This window comes from Sphaerodactylus townsendi, linkage group LG06 (genome assembly GCF_021028975.2).
Source record: "Sphaerodactylus townsendi isolate TG3544 linkage group LG06, MPM_Stown_v2.3, whole genome shotgun sequence".
Taxonomy (NCBI): domain Eukaryota; kingdom Metazoa; phylum Chordata; class Lepidosauria; order Squamata; family Sphaerodactylidae; genus Sphaerodactylus; species Sphaerodactylus townsendi.
This window is the reverse complement of record NC_059430.1, coordinates 44,022,888-44,042,323: the sequence shown is the minus strand read 5'-3', so window position 1 is coordinate 44,042,323 and position 19,436 is coordinate 44,022,888. Positions and strand designations below refer to the sequence as shown.

The window sequence follows — 19,436 nt, the reverse complement described above, 5'->3', positions numbered from 1 at the left end:
TACTGGAGCTGCCACCTGGCCAGATCTGATTGGCTACATGAAAATCTCACTGTTTCTAACAGGAAATGATTTTTTTTAATGGTGCTGAAGCAGCAGCCAGTGGAGCATCTAGAAGAAGAATGCTGAAGGGTTTTTTCCATAACCTGGGGAGAGGCAGCAAATACTTGCACTTTCTTTTGTATTCCTAACCAAAAATTAGCCAAAGGGGCAGGAGCATTTTGTGTCTGTATTTGGTGGTGGTGGTGGTGGAGGAGGAGGAGGGTGTGTGTGGAAAACTGTTCATGAATATGCTCCCCTTTTCACTTTAGCACTAACTTTGTATAGGAACCAATTTCACCAGTAAACATCTTGTGCTACCCAGGGTAAATTGCTATTAGAGGTTGCTCAGTTCATGAAGGCTTCATTTCTTTTGAAAAAACCTTTTACATTTTTTTCCTGCCAGCAAAAGGACAAAGAAAACCTCCCAGAGAACTTAAGTACATCTTACCTCTCCCCCTTAAAAAAAAAAGTACTGGTCCTCACCAGCTGTAAAAGGATACTCTTACTTATGAAGTTGCCTTATACCAAGTCAGACTTCTGGTCCATCTAGCTCAGTCCTACTCTGACTGTCAGCAATGAATCAGGCACAGAGGGACCTTTCCTGCTCCCTGAGATCCTTTACTTGGTGATGTGAGGGACTGAAGAAGAATTAAAAGAAGAAGAATTTGGATTTATACCTTGCCTTTCTCTGCTGTAATGAGAGTCAAAGTGGCTTACAAAGTCCTTTCCCTTCCTCTCCCCACCACAGGCACCTTGTGAGGTAGGTGGGGCTGAGAGATTTCTGAGAGAATTGTGACTAAGGTCACACCCAAGGTCACCCAGCAGGCTTTGTGGGTAGGAGTGGGGAAACAAACCCAGTTCACCAGATAAGAGGCCACCGCTCGCGAGGAGGAGAGGGGAATCAAACCCAGTTCTCCAGATTAGAGTCCACCATTCCTAACCACTACACCATGCTGGACTGAACCTGGAATCATCTGTATGCAAACCATGGACTGAAACACTGTTACATGATCCCACCCCACCCCCACCCCCGCCCCCACCCAGACTGGGATGGGGCTGTCTGTTGTGGCTGAAAAATCAGGTACATAAGCCACATGGCACTATGGATGGAGAGGAAATAAGGATCAAGGGGAAGGTGCCATCTCTCTACCTCTCCATGTTCCATTACTACTCAGGACCTCCCCAGGGGGGTGGGGGGTGGATGGGAGCACTACCAAGGGAAAAAAAAATAAGAGTCAGCTCATTCTGTGTGTTTGTGTAAACTATTTTAGTATTGTTTTGGTATTGTACTGGTGATGGCACCAATATTTCCTCATGTTCACTATTCCAACTATAACCACACTTGTCTTTTGCCCTCTTTGCTGCTGGAAGATCTTCCAGAGGGGAAAGGAATAGAATAAATGTGTGTGCGTGTGTTTGTGTGTGTGTGTGTGTGTGGGGGGGATGAGTGCACAATTACCAATGGAAGTGTAACTCCGTGAGACTGAGAAAAAAAATTATTCTAAATTGCAGTGCTATTGCCAGCTGCAGCAGCAACCTAAATCCCCCATGCTGCTTTATAAAACTGAAGACACAGTCTTTAACCATGGTGATGGTGGGGTGGGGCAGGGAGACCTGCCACAACTGAGGCTCAAACTCATTGGTACACTGTCTCTAATTAGTTTTCTTTTTAAGAATGCACCAGTTTGGTCACTTGACTCATCATTATTGCTCATCTGCTGCCACCATGTGGACATTTTACCTAATGACAAGGATAGCACTTTTTGCAGTCACAAATCAATTGCTCACGAGCTCAAAATCCAGAACCAGTGAGGCTGAATAACAGATTGTTTTCTGTGGATGTGAGCTATCTTATACTTGCAGTAAACCTCCCAAGCAAGCAGCAAGTCTACAAGGGTAGATTGTAACAATGCAGCAGTCAAATTGCTTTATGATGCAGAGGTAGCCATGAGTGATATGACAGTTGTTCTTCTAGGCTGATAAATGGTATGCATGATTAAGAACATAAGAACAAGCCAGCTGGATCAGACCACAGTCCATATAGTCCAGCTCTCTGCTACTTGCAGTGGCCCACCAGGTGCCTTTGGGAGCTCACATGCAGGATGTGAAGGCAATGGCCTTCTGCGGCTTTTGCTCCTGAGCACCTGGACTGTTAAGGCATTTGAAAATCTCAGATCAAAGAGGATCAAGATTGGTAGCCATAAATCGACTTCTCCATAAATCTATCCAAGCCCCTTTTAAAACTATCCAGGTTAGTGGCCATCACCACCTCCTGTGGCAGCATATTCCAAACACCAATCACACGTTGCGTGAAGAAGTGTTTCCTTTTATTAGTCCTAATTCTTCCCCCCCCAGCATTTTCAATGTATGCCCCCTGGTTCTAGTATTGTGATTCTGTAATACTGAGGTATCTTCCTGTTTCATTCTGAACAAAAGAACCCAGAGCTCAGAATTCTGGCATATTAATGCTAGTAACTCAACCATGTGAAAGTACAGGATTAGACAGACCACTGGCTTGAACACAAATCTGTACTAGAATAATAGTGCAGTCCAAAAGCACAATTACATCCTTCCAAGCCTGCTGACTTAATGAACTTAGAAGGGCATAATTCTGCTTTAGGATGGTCCTGTAATACAACGAAAAGAATGTTGTCCAGAAACCTTTGGATCAGGAGTATACTAAAGCCAAATATTAACTTTCACCTTCAGTTCAAAAAGAGAGTTGAAGAGTTTGGATTTATACTCCACATTTTTCTCCTGTAAGGAGTCTCAAAGCAACTTACAAACTCCTCCCCTTCCTTTTCCCACAACAGACACCTTGTGAAATAGGTGGGACTGAGAGATCTCGAAGAGAGCTGTGGCTAGCCCAAGGTCACCCAGGAGGCTGCATTTTGAGTAGTGGGGAATCTAATTCGGCTCTCCAGAGTAGAGCTCATTGCACATGTGGAGGAGTGGAGAATTAAGTGCAGTTCTCTAGATTAGAGTCGACTGCTCTTAGTCACTATACCATCTAACTTTGAAAAGCTGAAAATGATACAGCTGTTTGTGAACCATGACCACCATTACAATGATCTGGAGTGTCATGGTCTAATACTTCCTGGGAAAACTATTCCCGGTTTTCATTTTTTAGTAAAAGAAAGCATCTGGTCACTTTTGTTGAGAGGTATGAAGGGAAATGTATACTCTTTATATCTCCACAATGAAAAGGGATAGCTGGTGGAAACTTGGAGAAAGTAATAGACTGTGATAATAATGGCACTGTGCTGTAGCAATTTAGCAAGTGATTTTTAAAAACCTCTCTAAAGTCATAGAATCATAGAGTTGGAAGAGACCAGAAGGGCCATCCAGTCAAATCCCCTGCCATGCAGGAATACACATCAATGCAACCCTGACAGACGGCCATCCAGCCTTTGTTTAAAATCCTCCAAAGAAGGACTACATTCTGAGGCAGCATATTTCATTGTTGAACAGTCACTGTCGTTAGGAAGTTCTTCCTAATGTTTAGGTGGAATCTCGTTTCCTGTACTTTGAATCCATTACTCCTCATCCTAGTCTCTGGAGCAGCAGAAGTCCATCTTCAACATGATATCCCATCACATGTTTAATTATGGCTATTATGTCACCCCTTAACCTTCTCTTTTTCAGACTAATACTTGGCTCCCTAAGCTGCTCCTCATAGGGCACAGAATCCAGACCTTTTTGGCATATTGACCATTCCAGTGTGTCAGTGGTGGTGGGGGGAAATAGCACCGGTGGCAAAATGGCGCCTGGGCCTCACCCCTTCCCACTTATGTGAGTTCAGCCAGCTGCAAAAAGCCCCAACTCCTGCAGAGGCCTCCCGGGGGGGGGGGGGCTTGCAAGGTCTCCTGGGAAGTGTAGTTCCCACCAGGCTGCTTTTTAAAATGGCTGAACTCAGGTAAGTGGAGGGCGTGGGGGAGGGGGGCATGGGGGTGGGTGGGGGGCAGGGCACCACAGGGGGTGTGGCTGGGCCTCAGCATGACATGTGCATGCTGCCCGGGCAGGCGTTGGCCTGGGTAGCACATGCATGTTGTGCTGAGGGCAAGCCATGACCCTCCTCCCACCTGGAAGTGTGGGGAAAACTTTTTGCCCCCCCCCCCCATGACTCTCACGGGGGCACCCGGGTCGTTTCTCCCCAGATGTTCTCGTGGCAGCTACGCCACTGCAATGTGTCAGTCCTCTGGTGGCAAGGGGTGACAGGCCTAAGGCAAGGAAACTACAAGGAAAACTGTCGCATGGATGCTCTGTTGTAAATATCTCTGCATTCATAGTGGAAGCAAGAGCTACATGGAGAAACATTGTCATATGGAAGGAAATACAATTGCTGCAACCAGTAGAAGTTTTCTCTTTTATTTGCACAACTTCCCCTGTTGTGTAAACAGATTTCTAACAACTCAGCAAACATCTTCTAGATCACTGCAACTTATCGATGATGAGTGTGACGTACTCTTCGGCCCTCTTAACAATACTTTTGAAATTTTCACAAGCTGGCTTCAACACTTTAACCACATCTTCCAGGCAACCTGCAGCCATTTCAAAGCTGTTCTTGGGAGTCCGTCCCCGAAGAACTACCCGTAAGAAGTTGTTAAGTGAGTAATTCATGGAAGATAGAGACTGACTGCGATTCTTCACTTCAGGTACAGCAGCTGGAGAGGCTGAAGTAGTGCTGGGTTCTGGAAGGGCTTTAGCAATTTCATCATGGGTCATGAGAAGATCACCAACTCGAAGAGACATCACATGAGAGTTCCCTAGCACCCGCAAGGCAGACTGTAGTTTTTCAGGAAGATCACCATTTTTCAATAAGACTGCAGCGATGGGACCACAGATCGTTGCAAAAGATCCCCCATAAAGGTTATGCATCTCCTTCACAAGCTGAACTCTTTCATTCATGGGGGAAATGGGTTGAACTATCTTAGCATACAATGGGCCACTGACACGCTGCTGGACATCCCTATCCTTCAACTCCACTGTCTCTTGCATATCTTTCAGAGCACTCATGAGAAGCTGGAGGTTCTCCTTGATGCTGAGGCTTTCCCTCACAACAACATTGGGAAATTCAGTTCCGAGGTACTGGTTGAGCATTCGGAACATAGTGTTGCTGGAAGAGACAAAGAGGTAGACACAGTCGTACAGAGCACGGCTAGCATTGCACAGCCTCTGCTTATCCTTCTCTGGACCAAACAAGGACAGCATTTCCAGAAAGTGAGAGGGCACACTGAAAGTAAAAGCAAATAAAACTAAGCATACAGAAATCAATTCCAAGCCTATCTCACTCATAAGCCTCCACAAGCCTCAAAATTCAAAATAAAAAGAGGCAAAAAAACATATTCTATGTTGAACAGGATATTAATAAAATATTTCAAATATTTCTACACTTAAAACAGAAACATCTAATTTTTTAAAATAACTAACCAAATAAAAGATTTGCAAGATTTGTTTATGTCCTGAAAAAAAAAACACTTTACTGATCTGGTGAGAAAGCAAAATAAATGCCAAATTTAGCAATATTTTTTTTAATTGGGCACTTCATTGGGCATGACACTAAGGCCCCTTCTGCGCATGCAGAATAATGCACTTTCAATGCACTTTGCAGCTGTGCGGAATAGCAAAATCCACTTGCAAACAATTGTGAAAGTGGATTGAAAGTGCGTTATTCTGCATGTGTGGAAGGGGCCTAACTGCAAAGAAAAAAAACTGCACTATATGATTTCTTCCTGAAGGGACAGAATAACTATAAAGTCACTAGGGAGACAATTAGGAAAGTACAATTTTGTCAATGGAGTATTGAGTAGTAGAAAATTGAAAGTAAAGTTTTATTTCTCCCCTATCCACACACCTACCAGGCTTCTTGGGTTAATTTGACCCCACTATTCAATTTAGGGTGGTAATGTAAAGTATACTACAAAGGAAGTCTCCAATTCTGAACCATCTTAACAAATTGGAGACCTTTCAAGATGATCTACCCTTGTAGACAATGATCCAAATGGTTTCCAGAATGCTCGGGGGGATTTTGAGATCCTTCTTGGTAGCTCTTCAGATGACCTGGAATGTCAAGCTGTTTGAGGAACTGATGGCTTTGTTCACTGGCATCCTCTCCCCCAGGATTGGAAACAGACTGGCAGGATATTTATGCCAAAATGACAAAGGACTTGCATCTAAGATTTACATGTTAATGGGACAAAGCATTAATTTAGTTAGGTTGAACTGTGCTATACATCTTGTAAAAACTGTAATGAAAATTAAATGTTATGGTATATTAGAAGCACCCATTTTTGCCTTTCTCTTTTCCATAACAGTAGGAATGGGTGAGGGTGTCAATCATGGAAATGGCATGATAGAACTCGGGAGCTATATACATGTATTATAAATTAAAGTTATACATGTATTATAATCTAAAATCTCTCTCCTAGACAGATAGTGGCTTTAATGCTAGATTCAGTCCTTTCCCTAATCTTATAACCATGTCCCTAATCTTATAACCAGTGATATCAAAAGATTAAACTAAATGTTATATTGAGGTTCCATGGCTGAATCCTCCCCACCATATTTTGGCTTCCAAAAGCATTTGGAAAGAGACCAAGTTGTGTTTGAATTGCAGCACTAAGTTCTGAAGAGAGGTTAGCCCCCCCCCCCCCCCCATTTTCCTGATTGAAATCCTGGTTAAAAGAAAGAGGGTCTTCTTTTTCCCACCTTTCTATTGTAGCTAACATCAATCCTTAATGGCTAGTTTCAATACCATAAAAGTATGTGAGAGAACTTTTCTTAACACCATAGCTCCAATTCAACTCAGCTTCACCCAGTGCTATATAAAACAAAATTATATGTTGACAAATGTCAATGTGCATCCTTGGCATAAATGTAGTTTAACCCCTGCATATGGCATTAACTAACATTAAAAGCAAACGTAGAAGTATTATCTTTGTTTCTTACAAATAACATTTTGCAAATCCTACCTGCTTATGTAAGACTTTTCCCGTTCATGTTGGTCCTAAGTGAGAGTCTCATGTTCATGAAGAGCATCTTTCTTCTATACTGCCAAAAGATCCAGCCAAACATATAGACTAAAACCTCAGCCTTACTCAGTATTGAACACCATGTGAGAAATGCAATGTGAGCCAGAAGTCTATGCCTTCTTTGCATTTTTGTTGCATATAAAAACAAAGCATACATGACATCTACATAAACTTACAGTTAGCCTTGAACTACTGAGTATATCTTACTGGTGTTTTTATTCTGAAACTGTGATTTCAAATGTGAACCCACAGGAAAAAAGCCCACATGGAAAAATGCCCACACTGAAAATTGCCCACACAGAAAAATGTCCACACGATTTCGAGAAGGCTTGATCGCAGTGAGGATTGCCTTTCCAGATGCTGAGGTCAAAGGGGGTTATTTTCCTCTGTGTCAGAGGCTGATTATGCACAGTGTGTTTGCTGCATGGTGGGGGAGAATGTCTGTCGCAGCAAGATTTGTTGTACAGATGTATTTCTTCAAGTGCCCCTTTCACTTTTCAATCTGTCCATGGCAAGCAAGACCACTTCTAGCCTGATTTTAATTTTGCTTCACCACTAGAACAGGCAGATTTGCCAATGAGCGCAGCTTTGCCCTGGCCATCTTCCCTCACCCACAGCTAGCCTTCGCCCTCCCTCCCACTGCTACCCACATCTTCCTTCCAAGTTGCCGGCTCCTTCAAGTGAAAGAAAAGAAGCTCACTCACACAGGCTTTGTCCAAACACACTGACCTCTGCATTCTCTAATGATACACCAAGATATCAACATAATAATGAGAGCGCTTGGGAATAACAAGCCTCTCTGTGCTCCCGTGGCAGCATTAAGGAGTGTATGTATGTGGGGCGAGGGGGGGGGGAAGAGAGAGAGAAAAAATATTGACTCTAAGGCATGGTGGGGGAGAATTATTTTTGGAACAGTAATATTGACAAAAGTGCAGTTTAAAGACTGAGATAGCAATCTTGACTACAGAGTGTAATGAGATCTGTGCCTTTAATAATTAGAATAAGTGCCTTTGAGACCTGTGCCTTTAAGAATAAGTTGATGGGCGAGTTAAGAGAACCAGGCCAGGGGAATTCTTTGCAGAAAAACTGCACTTCCAGAAAGAAGTGCACCCTTGTGTTTAACAGAGAAACATGAAGACAGCCCTCTGCAAACCCACTGTGCAGAGAAGGGTCCCAAAGTAAGTGTTCCATGCATAATGGGCCAGAGTCTCACTAGGAAAATAAAAAATGTTGGTTTGAAGACTGAATATGTCAACAAAAGTTACAATGAAATCTCTTGATGCATTAGCTTTTATCCCAGTCAAAGAGGTGAGAAGTGTTTTTGATAAGCTTGTCACCACATTTCCAGTTGAAGACAGTTATAATGAGGTGCTAGCATACTTTTTCTCTGCACATATTCAGGGTTTAGCTGGTAGAGATTCTCAGTTTTCTATAAGAATATGGAATCATCGTTATGCAGCCCAGGAACAGTTGCCCAAAACTACAAACTGTTGTGGGGGATTTCACAATGACCCCATCCAAAGTGCGTGTGTGTGTGGGGTGGGGGTGGGGGTGGGGGTGGGGGTGAATCCACTGTTGGGAGCAATGCTTATGCCACCTTCTTGGCAGCATATGTCCATTAAGCCCAATGAAGGCTTTTTGGTGGTGGGGCAGCTTTTTTGTGTCTTTAGCCTCCCCACACTGTCGGGTAGCCTGCTTGGGAAGGCTTTTTCATGGAATCAGAGGCAACATCAGGGAAAGGCCTCAATCTTTATGTTCTGTTGTTGGACCTCCAGAGGAAAACTGGTTGGCCATTGTGAGAGACAGGATACTGGATTAGATGGTCCGCTGGTTTGATCCAGAAGGGCTACTCTTATGTTCTTATAAGTCAGCTGTGACATCAGGGCAAAAGAAAAGGGAAAAAAGGGGTTGTATCCTGATTCTGTGAATTGCTATTTAGCCAATAAAAGTATAGCAGAGAACACAGTGCCTCTGCCTCGTGACTTGTAATGCTGAGCTGGCATTATGAGTAAGCCCAAAACACTGCAACAACACAACAGTGCAGATCAGCATGATTATGCCTGCACCACTGACCAGCAACAGCTTAAAAGTCAACAGCATCAGGTCTACAAACAAGGCCTCAAACTCATTGCGCAAAACTGAAACATGAGGTAAGTGCTTGCATTGATCATTTGTATGTTATGGATGTGGTTAGGTAAAGGATGGTATTGCTGGAGACTGGAAGAGCAAGAAAGGGAGAATTAGACTCTAGATGTTAATGTGTAAACTATGGGATTCTGGATTAACTATAAAGAAGTACACAGTTAAGTAGACATTATTTACGTGTATTATAAATTTTAACTGTTTTAAATCAGTATCAGTACTTCCTCCAAAGAATTCTGGGAGTTGTAGGTTGTTGACGTGTGGAGTAGGAATGCAAGTGCCGAGTATTCTGTGAGATTCATAACCTGCCTCACAGAACTATAGTTCCCAGGGTTTCTGGGAAAATGGGCTCTGTGTTATTTCCATTTAATCTATGGTGCAACAACTTTTATTGTTATCATCTTTATCCTTTTGAAGCAAACCTAAGGCCAAATTACTCCACAATGCCATTTCTAAGGTCTATGGTAGGTCCTCAACCTTGTTGAACCTGTGGGCACTTTTGGAATTTTGAGAACAGATAGTAAGTGCAGCAGTAAAATGCCTGCCATGGGAGTAGGCAGGACCAATAACAAAATGGCTGCCATGAAGGCTGGGTCCAGTCACAAAATGTTGAGAGGTTCAGTGCCTAGCATTCTCCTATATTGGGCACGCCCTGCAGAAATAAAGTCTCCTTGGTTCTTTGGAAGTACCGCCTCCTGTAATGAAGTTGAAGAAAGATGGGATTGACCCTTTGCTTTGGGAAAGAATAAGTGGGTTCCAGGAAACACACTGTTGGGTACCATCCTGGGGATCAGTAATCTATGACAACTCTGTTTTCATGTTTCATTATCAGGTTATCTTCACAGAATGAATTTAAGTGATCTTCTCTATCCAAATAATCCAAAGAGGCGCCAGGATGTCATTGACCTGCACCAGCAGCTGCTCACTTGTATGCAGCTCAATTGTAAGGCAACCAATGATCTGATTGGCGCACTGAACGCACACCTGGGGGCCAGAATTACTCACATTAAAATGAAAGAAAGAGGCTCCATCAAAGAAAACTGTGACATTATTATACAAGCCATGAATGATATTCAGCAAAAGTTGGGGAATTTTTGACAAAGAAATGAAGGAAAAGCTAGCACCGGGAATATATCAAAAACTTTATGATATTAAACAGCCTGAATTGGAAAAAATTGCCACAGCTCATAAGATTGTTTCAATTGTTCTTGGAGAGGCCACTGCTAGTGCAGGTGCAATAGTTGTAAAATTAATAGGCTCAAACCTTATAAAGGTTACTGTTAACAAACTAGTTGCGCTGCTCGCTCAGATTGGGGTGTCTGTTCTTGGAGGAATGGGCATTAGTGTTCTGGGGCTTGGCATTGAAATAATTCTGCGTGCCATCTTGGGAGCAGTGGAAAGAGATCACCTTCTGGCATGTATTCAGAGCTATGAGCAACATCTGGCTGAATTTAAGGAAGCTTCAGAGACATATCAATGGGCCATCAATGAAGTGAGTGCACTGGTGAAAGACAAAGCTGAGTAAGTGGCACTAAGGCATGTTCTTGTCTATGGATGACTACACTGGAAAGCCTGACCTTTCCTGTTCCAGTTATAATTAATACGTCTCTACAAAGCGTTGGTGGATATTGTTGGGATTTTGCAAGTGTCTGTCACAACTCAGTTATAAAAGGGTTAACTGTTTGTATGTAAACAAGTTGCTGAAGTCACTGTTTATGACCTGATCTACTGATTAGCTACTGGTCAGTGAGATAGCCATTGCTTACATGTTAGTGAACACATACATCTGAAGTTATAAAGTTAACTGTTTCTTTGTTTGAGCAGACACGGCACCAGAGAGGAGACACAAGGTAGAGACATCATGGTAGACAGCAGATAGGTAGCAAATGTAACCGAACAAACAGTGATGTAGATGTGTGACAGGGAAAAAAAAGGATTTCTACTCTGCACACGCGCGCGCACACACACACACACACACACACACACACCAGATTTACATTATTAGCACAGTTTAGCAGATACCAATGAAGACCCAGATACTACTGAGCTGCTCAATATGGAGAAAAACAATAAATACTATATTGTATGTTACATTTTTACAATTGCCTCAGTATATGGCTAGGACCGAGAGTCAGAGTGAGTGAATGTCTGAGAACAAAGAAAACAAGTTAACTAAATGACTTCAGGTATGGCTGTCAAACTGGCCAATAGTTAATCAAAAGGTCAGCTCATTAGAATGTGACCTCAACATCCTGTTTATACACAAACAGACATGTAACACTTTGATGACTGGTAGTGACAGACACTTGCAAATGTTAACATAAAAGCAGGGAATTAGCATCCAGGTTGGTTTTTGTCAGAGGAAGGAGTGAATTTTTTCCTGATTCCTCCTCTGATTGCAACCCCCCAATCCACCTCTCACACCATTCCTGAGAGTCCTTTATCTTTAGTCAGCTGCAGTGGGAAGGAGTAGCAGATAATTTCCATTCTGATGAACTGGGTTCCTTTACTGAAAACTGAACTTTGGATCCAATCCAAAATGCTCCACATGTATGCAGGATTCAAAAGCATCACTCAAGGTATCTCGTAGTGTGTGAAATGAGATCATTCTTCTACTATGGTAAACAGAGAGGACCACTGCTCCAAGAACCTGTATGACTTGTTGGCGTAGATGACTAATGAAGATTCTGAATCTACCTGTCATTTTCTATGTTTCCATTGAAATTTAAAAGCTTATTTCAAACATGAAGAATGGACAGCTATTATTCAGTGTGGCATTTAGAATAGCTCACTTCTGAAAGAGTAATACTACTGGTGTGCTTTGATTGGTGTATACTTTACTAACAATCTTCTGACAATGCATGTCAACACTTTCAATTTCAAATATTACTATCTGTATGGTACATAGCATTAAGTCCTACTGAAATCAATTATGCATTAGCTTTAAGATAGTTTTATAGAATTCAAGCTCTGAACCTGTTAAAGTCTATGAAGTTTCCATGGCTCCATGAAAGAACACAAGTTATTTTCCTCACTTTAGAATGAAAACAATGATGATGCAAAATAGTTTTTCCAGAACAAAGTCACAGCACATACAGTAATGCAGCATTCTGCACTGAGGTTGGCTAGTCTGCAAAAGGTAGTCAAGCAATGAACAGGATTTTATCAGTTTATATGCAAATTAAGTGGACAAAACTGCCTCAATAATGGACACAGTAGCTTGTTTTTTCAGGCACATGCTGTTGGCAGGATGAAGCAACATTAGAAATAGAGCTCACATAACACTTGTAGCTTTAGAAAAGAAATACAGATCCTTTATTGCAGAAGAATTCCATAGTTGAAAAAGAGCTCTAGATATCTGTCTATGCTACAATAGCAAGATACTGTTGACAGCACATCTCCCTTATGGGGTGTGGGGACAGGAGAGAGCAGAGAGGAACTCTTAAGAGTAGCATTCTGGGTATATTCACATCTGATAATCAGACAAATACTGATTATCCTGGCCTTGCTAGCACTACTGCCCTCACTTAAAGCAACAGTGTGCTGTGTGCAAGGAACATCACACAGTGCTTCTCTTTCACACATATAATGCAATCCTTAAGAGTGTAATACTTTCTAAGTCTGTTTAGGACTGCACTGTCAATTTATTTTTGTTAATTTTATTCATCTCAATTTGTAACTGACCCCATTCTGACAGCATGTGGTGCATCATTCTTCTAATAAGCCAAGAAAATCAATAAATCGAATTGTGAACATCATAGACGATATGATTAATATATCCACAAAATGGAGCTTAGGGACAGATAAGGGGATTTCTCTACTAATCAGGTGAAGTCCTGGAATTGCAAAAAAATATGAAATCTTTAAAAAATACATTGGGTGATTAAAACTCCCCAAAACAATAGCAACTATGTGTCATGTCCCCTGATGGATAAGAACTCAATAGGCCATGTGGTGGCCACTGGAGACTCACTATCTACACAACTGGGCATGACACTAGCGAACTCAACTAGACTTTGCCCAGAGAGAAGCTGTCAGGGAGAGGGAATAAAGAAAAGCTGAAGACTGGGTGGTGATGGTGGTGGTGGGGAGGTAGATAATGATAGGTTATCTGATAGGTAAGAAGAAAGCAGGGAAAAGGCAGCCCCCCATACACACTGTCCTTTTTCTGCTTCCTTCTTACCCCTAAGCCTACTGGGTGACCTTGGGGCAGTTATACATTCTCTCAGAACTCTCTCGGCCCATGCAGAGAGAGGCAATGGCAAACCATCCCTGAATGTCCTTTGCCTAGAAAATCCTATGGGGTGCCCATGAGTCAACTGTGAATTGACAGCATACAGAGACACACACAAACAGGGGCATTCAGGAAAGGGAAAGAGGAAATAATGAAGGAAGGGAAAAGGAGATGTTGCCTGTAAGTCCTTGGAGGTCCCCACTTGTAACATGCTACCAAATATTACAGTGAATTAAGTGTTTCCTCTAAAAGAGGTCTACAGGTGCTGGTACCAACTGCAGATATCTCTCTAATGCCATTATGAAAGAGATTTGGTGAATAGATTGTTAAGCCGATTTTGCACATCGAAATTGCCCCTTTGTTGGCACGAAGAATGTCCCAATGTAATCGGGAGTTTTGTGGACTGCCCCTGGTGCTGCAGTGTGACTCCCAAGTTTCTGCCCCGGAGCCACCCCTCAGCAATGGCTTTGCTCCGTGAATTTCCTGAATGGCAAAGGTTGAGGTCCTTTTGAAATGCCCCTTTGTTGCTCTGGAGGCTTCCACTGCAGTGCAAAACTCCTCCGTAGCAGAAACCGGGCCAGTTTTCCTGCCTCGCTGCTCTGGCCCGCCCCACCACCAATGGACAGCTGCTGAGAAGCGGAGCCTCCCCTTGCAGTGAAAAAAAAACGGAGGGAGAAACCTTGGTTTTTAGAAAGGAGGGAGAAACCTTGCGCACACAAGGATTTTAGATTTAGATTTTAGAGGGGGGTGGGGGTGGAGGATGGCAATCCCATAGCACACAGGTGTCAAACTCGCAGCCCTCCAGATGTTATGGACTACAGTTCCCATGATCCCTACCAGCATGATGCTGGCAGGGGATGATGGGAACTGTAGTCCACAACATCTGGAGGGCTGCAAGTTTGACACCTGTGCCATAGCACATGCAAGGATTTCTGGTGGGGGGGGGGGGGAGGACAGCACTGATTCTCAGCACCTGTTTTGTGTTCAAAACTAAAATAGTGAAAGTGTGTGGGGGGAATCAGGCAAGATTCAGCCAATCCGAACACAGGGAATGGAGGCTGCCCATGCATGCGTGAAAGAGGTGTGGAAGAGCTCGCGGTGCTTAAGTGGTGCTTATGGGAAAGCTCCTGGCTCGTGGGGAACCATTCTGGGCTTCTCTCACCACCCCTGACTGGAGAGAAGGAAAGAGTTGGGCAGCAGTGGAGAACCACAAGCAGGGTGAGAAGCCCCGCAGCACGTACGCTCCCCAGCTAAGCCGCGGAGCATTTAGAAAGTACAAAAGCAGCCTCCCAGTCATCACATATGTTATTTAGATATATTGGAAATGGCTAGGGCATTTACACTTTTCTCTTTTTAATGTGAAACAAAGGCTGGCAATTTGAAAAAAATGAAAGTTTATCCATTGTAATAAGTTTTGCATGAAATGTAATAAAATTAAATGGCAAGATTTTGAAATGGGATACAAATTGTTCACATTTAAATGCAAATCTCCTTGTCCTAATATATTGTGGTTTGCCTCTTTAATTTCAGACAAATAATTATATATACAGAACGAATTATGATTTTCCTACCTGACTTTTCATATTTATTCCATTGGTCTATATTCCATCTAAAATCAACCTAGGGTCAAATAATAAAATATTTTTTACTTAGAAACAATATTTATACAGCAAACATTAATAAAACTTACACTTTACATATAAACATTACACAGAGTAGGTGCATACATCAAACATCTCTAAGGATATTCTTATTTTACTGTCTCACAATAAATACAGCAGACCAGTCCACAAACTCTGACACAAACACCAAGGTTCTGATGGGCACAGGAAGATTAGTCAGGGTTTCCTCATTCCAATAAATTGGTCAATTGACACTGTAGAAATACTTGCTCATGTAGGAAGACTTGCTCATATGTGGAGCTCCAGATATGCTTCAGAACTTCAAATAGTGAGGATAATATCAGAGTCAGCTTTTCTGGTATTGTCTTTTCCCTTTGCATTCCCTTGGCATTTTTCCTGCCTGCCTGCCTGCCTGCCTGCCTGCCTGCCTGCCTGCCTGCCTGCCTGCCTGCCTGCCTTTCTTTCTTTCTTTCTTTCTTTCTTTCTTTCTTTCTTTCTTTCTTTCTTTCTTTCTTTCTTTCTTTCTTTCTTTCTTTCTTTCTTTCTTTCTTTCTTTCTTTCTTTCTTTCTTTCTTTCTTTCTTTCTTTCTGTGTGTGTGTGTGTGTGTGTGTGTGTCTGCCATTGAGAGAAGTATTTGGAATGTTCTGTTAGGGAGCATCTCAAACAACGATGGTCCAGCATGTGGCAAATTTTTGGTTTTTTCTTTTGATGAGACAGAGTATAGCCAGTGTGACTATATTAGTGGCATGTATCTAACCACACATTTCCCCTGACAGAACAGCATTTGTGGAAACAAACAATTTCTTCCAATTTCCCCTTCAAATGTAAGTCTTTATTTTGCTGATCCCCAGGAGCAAAATGGGGGGAAATGGAATTTAGTATAAGGAAGTAGAAGTCCCACTCTGCAATATTAATGACTGGCTGGATACACACTGTTACGTCCAAAAAGGGAGAACGCATATAGCCCGATCCAAAGGAGTGTGCATGGTAGAGTAGCGGCTGTGCCAGAGCACCCACGCTGGCTCCAATGGGGTTTTAGGTGGTGTGGATAGGGGGATTTTTTTTTTAATCCCGGCCGTCTGAAAAATCCCTTTGGGGACACTGACTTAACGCAACACTTTTGGATGGCTTAAGTTGGCTTCTGGCTTAGGGGGTGTTTCCAAGTCAAAAGTCCTATAGGAGTTGACTAAAGTTTGCTCTGCCCCTGGGAATGCCCCCTCCACATCCCCTCCATGCAGCAGAGGCTGTCGCAGTGGAGACCTGCTGCCACAGGGCCAAACATCTGGGTTTGGGTCCTGCGATGGCCAGCTGCTAAGGTTAGTCCCTCTGTGCCAGCGTCCATGTCACTTTGCATGGTGCTGGTGGCAGAGGTGCCGATACAATCCTTTCTGTGTTTACAACGTCCCTCCCCCGGATTGTACAAATAGAAGCATATTAGCTTAATACATTTCTTTTAAAATGACTTTTATTAGAATTTTTGCTACAAACAAAAGAAAAAAACAACCCATGGAGTTCTCTCTGGCTCTTTCCGCACGGAAGTGGAAGGGCTTGGGTCGGCGTTTCTGACGCTGACCCGACGACACTGGGACCGTCCGCATGGATGGTCCCAGAAAGAACCGGGAAGACGCCGCCGCTGGGTGCCATCGCCCGGTCGACCCACCTGCTCTCCGGTGCGTCGCTGGGGCCTGGGGACACGCCTTCCCTGCCCTGCGCGCCTGCTTCCGTGTCGCAGAGCAGGGGGGCGTGTCCCCAGGCCCCGGCAACGCACCGGAGGGGCCGGAGAGCAGGTGAGTGAAGGCAGGGGGGGGGGGGAAGCGCCAGGAAGCCGCTGCCATTCGCATGGCAGCGGCTTCCAGCCGGCGTTTTCAGAAAAGTGCGCTTCCCAGAGCACTCTGAAAACGCTGGCTCGGCGCCGGGCGGGCGGCGCGAGGGCAGTGCGGCTGCGAAGCAGCTGCGCCCCCTGTGCGAATGGCGGCCTACGTGTGTAAAGTGCTGTCAAGTTGCAGTCATAAGAACTTAAGAACATAAGAACTAGCCTGCTGGATTAGACCCAGAGTCCATCTAGTCCAGCACTCTGCTACTCGCAGTGGCCCACCAGGTGCCTTTGGGAGCTCACATGCAGGATGTGAAAGCAATGGCCTTCTGCTGCTGCTGCTGCTGAGCACCTGGTCTGCTAAGGCATTTGCAATCTGAGATCAAGGAGGATCAAGATTGGTAGCCATAGATCGACTTCTCCTCCATAAATCTGTCCAAGCCCCTTTTAAAGCTATCCAGGTTAGTGGCCATCACCACCTCCTGTGGCAGCTTATGGTGACCCGAGCAAAGGACTTTCAAGGAAGTTGGGAAGGAGAAGTGGTTTGCCATTGTCTTCCTTTGCAGAGCCTTCCTCAGTGGTCTCCCTTCTAAATTCTGACACTGCTTAACTTCTGAGATCTGACAAGGCTTGGCTATACCATGCCACCTTCCTTCCCTACCAGATAGCTACAGCAAATTAAAAATGACTAAACAATATATAACATAAAACAGTCGAAGGGAAATTTTACTGAGAGCATAAATATAGGTTCATGTGAACACAACTGGTGCCTAGAAAAGGGACAGAAAATCAATGCATAAGCAGTGATAGTGTCATAAGTAGATGCACTAAATCACATAACTTTTTTTTTGCAGGGACAAACAGGCTTTGTATTAGATCATAACTATCCAGCATTAAACAAAATTTAAAAAATCCCAGGCACAGATTGTTTTCACCTTACTATGGGTCCTTGAAAGGGGAAGAGAAAGAAGGCAATGTCCAACAGGAAACAAAAGGGCAGTTGCAGCTTTGTTTAGTCTTGTGCTGCTGCTACCTGGAGTAGTGCAAATGGTGACTTAACAGAGGCTTGTGTGGTGGGTAATCTGCATGATACAAAGGACATGGCAATGACCTCATAGGCACTTAAGGGGAATAGCCTGACAAGATGAACTAGACTAAACTAAAAGATAGCAAGATCATCTTTCAGAGTTGGAACCCTTTACTCTTCGAGTTCTTGTGTGTGTTATGCAACTCTCCGATATATTTTTCATGTCGATCTATAGAAAATTGTCTGCAAGCGCCATTCTTCACAACGGCAGAACTGATGAAAGAGGCATCCCATCAGTACAATGATTATTAAAGTTCATATTAATTCCAATTTTTAATCTGATTGAAATCACATTTATTGCCATGTGGTACAATTACTGATAGAACAGAGACTTGCAGTCAAAGATTTGGCTGGTTATTTGAAATTTATTCAGAGGTGCAGTATGCCTTGTGTTTATCTAATTTATATATTTTATTGGTTTTATAAATTACTGATGTATTTTAAATTGTGTGTGAACCACCCTGAGCCCTGCCTTTGTAGGCAGAAGGTGGGTTATAAATAGAACATTATTATCACTAGTATGTGATATTCGTTTTCTCCTTCCTGTTCACTAGGTTTCTCCCTCCTGTTCACTAGGTAATACTGAAAAGTGCCATCAAGTAGCTGCACTGTGTAACTGTGCATCAAGTAGCTGCACTGTGCAACAATGACAACCCCATAGAGTTTTTAAGGCAAGAGTAATTCAGAAGTTGGTTTTTGTTATCTGCCTCTGCATTGCAACCCTGGATTTTCCTTGTCGTCTCCCATCCAAATAACTAACCAGGGCCAACACTACTTAAGTTTCTGAAATCAGATTCACCTGGGCTATCCAGGTCAGGATAGCATAAGTGATAGCAAACAATTTAAAAGGGTTGTTACATTACATTAGTGTAGATACCTAGTAGAAGGATTATTTTAAGAGCCAATGAGGGCAAAGATGCGTGTGTATTTCATACCAGCACACTTTTTGGTATGACTGCAACTTTTAGCAGTACAAACTGAATCAGGATTGAAAGCTATAACAATTCCCTTCTCGGTAAAACACAGACATTTATTCCTGAAGCCGAAAAAAAGAAAGAAATGTGAATGACTAAAAGGTACTGCGATTTCTGGTCTGTAATCAGCACACAAGAGATTCCTTGCCCCCGTTCTTACACCTCTCCCTCGGCTTCTGCAAACCCAACATGACTCGCTCGCTCACACTTCTTCCCTTCGGTTTTTCCCAACAGACCCCCTTCTCTGGTCTAATGATAGAGGGGGAGGGGACTGCTTGCCTTAGGCAATTTAAAGAGCAAGCTCACTTTTCAACTCCATGACAGCCCAGAGCGCGCTACGATGTTGCCGTAGCGACACCAAACTACTAACAATGCGCGTTGCCGCAATCCCTTTTTACGTACTTCCGTCGTAAAAAACGACTTGGTCTCCCATTCAAATCCACCCAGGCCAAAGATACTGGGGTTTGACCATGGAGATGGCAAGGCCTAGAGC

General features: G+C 43.3%; 2 protein-coding genes across 6 annotated transcripts; one reads left to right on the top strand and one right to left on the bottom strand.

Annotated features, from left to right (window-relative positions):
* Positions 1–4,391: 4,391 nt before the first annotated feature.
* On the bottom strand, positions 4,392–19,394 carry LOC125434646. Of its 5 annotated transcripts, none has more exons than XM_048500184.1 (4): positions 19,250–19,394; positions 15,018–15,066; positions 7,011–7,089; positions 4,392–5,272 (listed from the first exon to the last, which is right to left on the bottom strand). In XM_048500184.1, exon 4 carries the CDS (start codon positions 5,248–5,250, stop codon positions 4,471–4,473), a length of 780 nt encoding a protein of 259 aa, XP_048356141.1. In that variant the 5' UTR covers positions 5,251–5,272; positions 7,011–7,089; positions 15,018–15,066; positions 19,250–19,394; the 3' UTR covers positions 4,392–4,470. The 5 variants fall into 5 exon arrangements, with proteins under 5 accessions (XP_048356141.1, XP_048356143.1, XP_048356142.1 ...); XM_048500186.1 differs by having other exon boundaries at positions 7,011–7,084; XM_048500185.1 differs by having other exon boundaries at positions 19,346–19,384.
* Positions 9,091–10,917, top strand: SMCO3 (single-pass membrane protein with coiled-coil domains 3). Its single transcript, XM_048500189.1, is given in 3 exon segments — positions 9,091–9,220; positions 10,045–10,304; positions 10,306–10,917. Coding segments are annotated over 2 exon segments (678 nt in total). The 5' UTR covers positions 9,091–9,220; positions 10,045–10,058; the 3' UTR covers positions 10,738–10,917.
* Positions 19,395–19,436: the final 42 nt, after the last annotated feature.

Excerpts from the sequence above, each read along its gene's own strand:
- LOC125434646 (XM_048500184.1), bottom strand. The coding sequence starts at position 5,250 with ATGCTGTCCTTGTTTGGTCCAGAGAAGGATAAGCAGAGGCTGTGCAAT.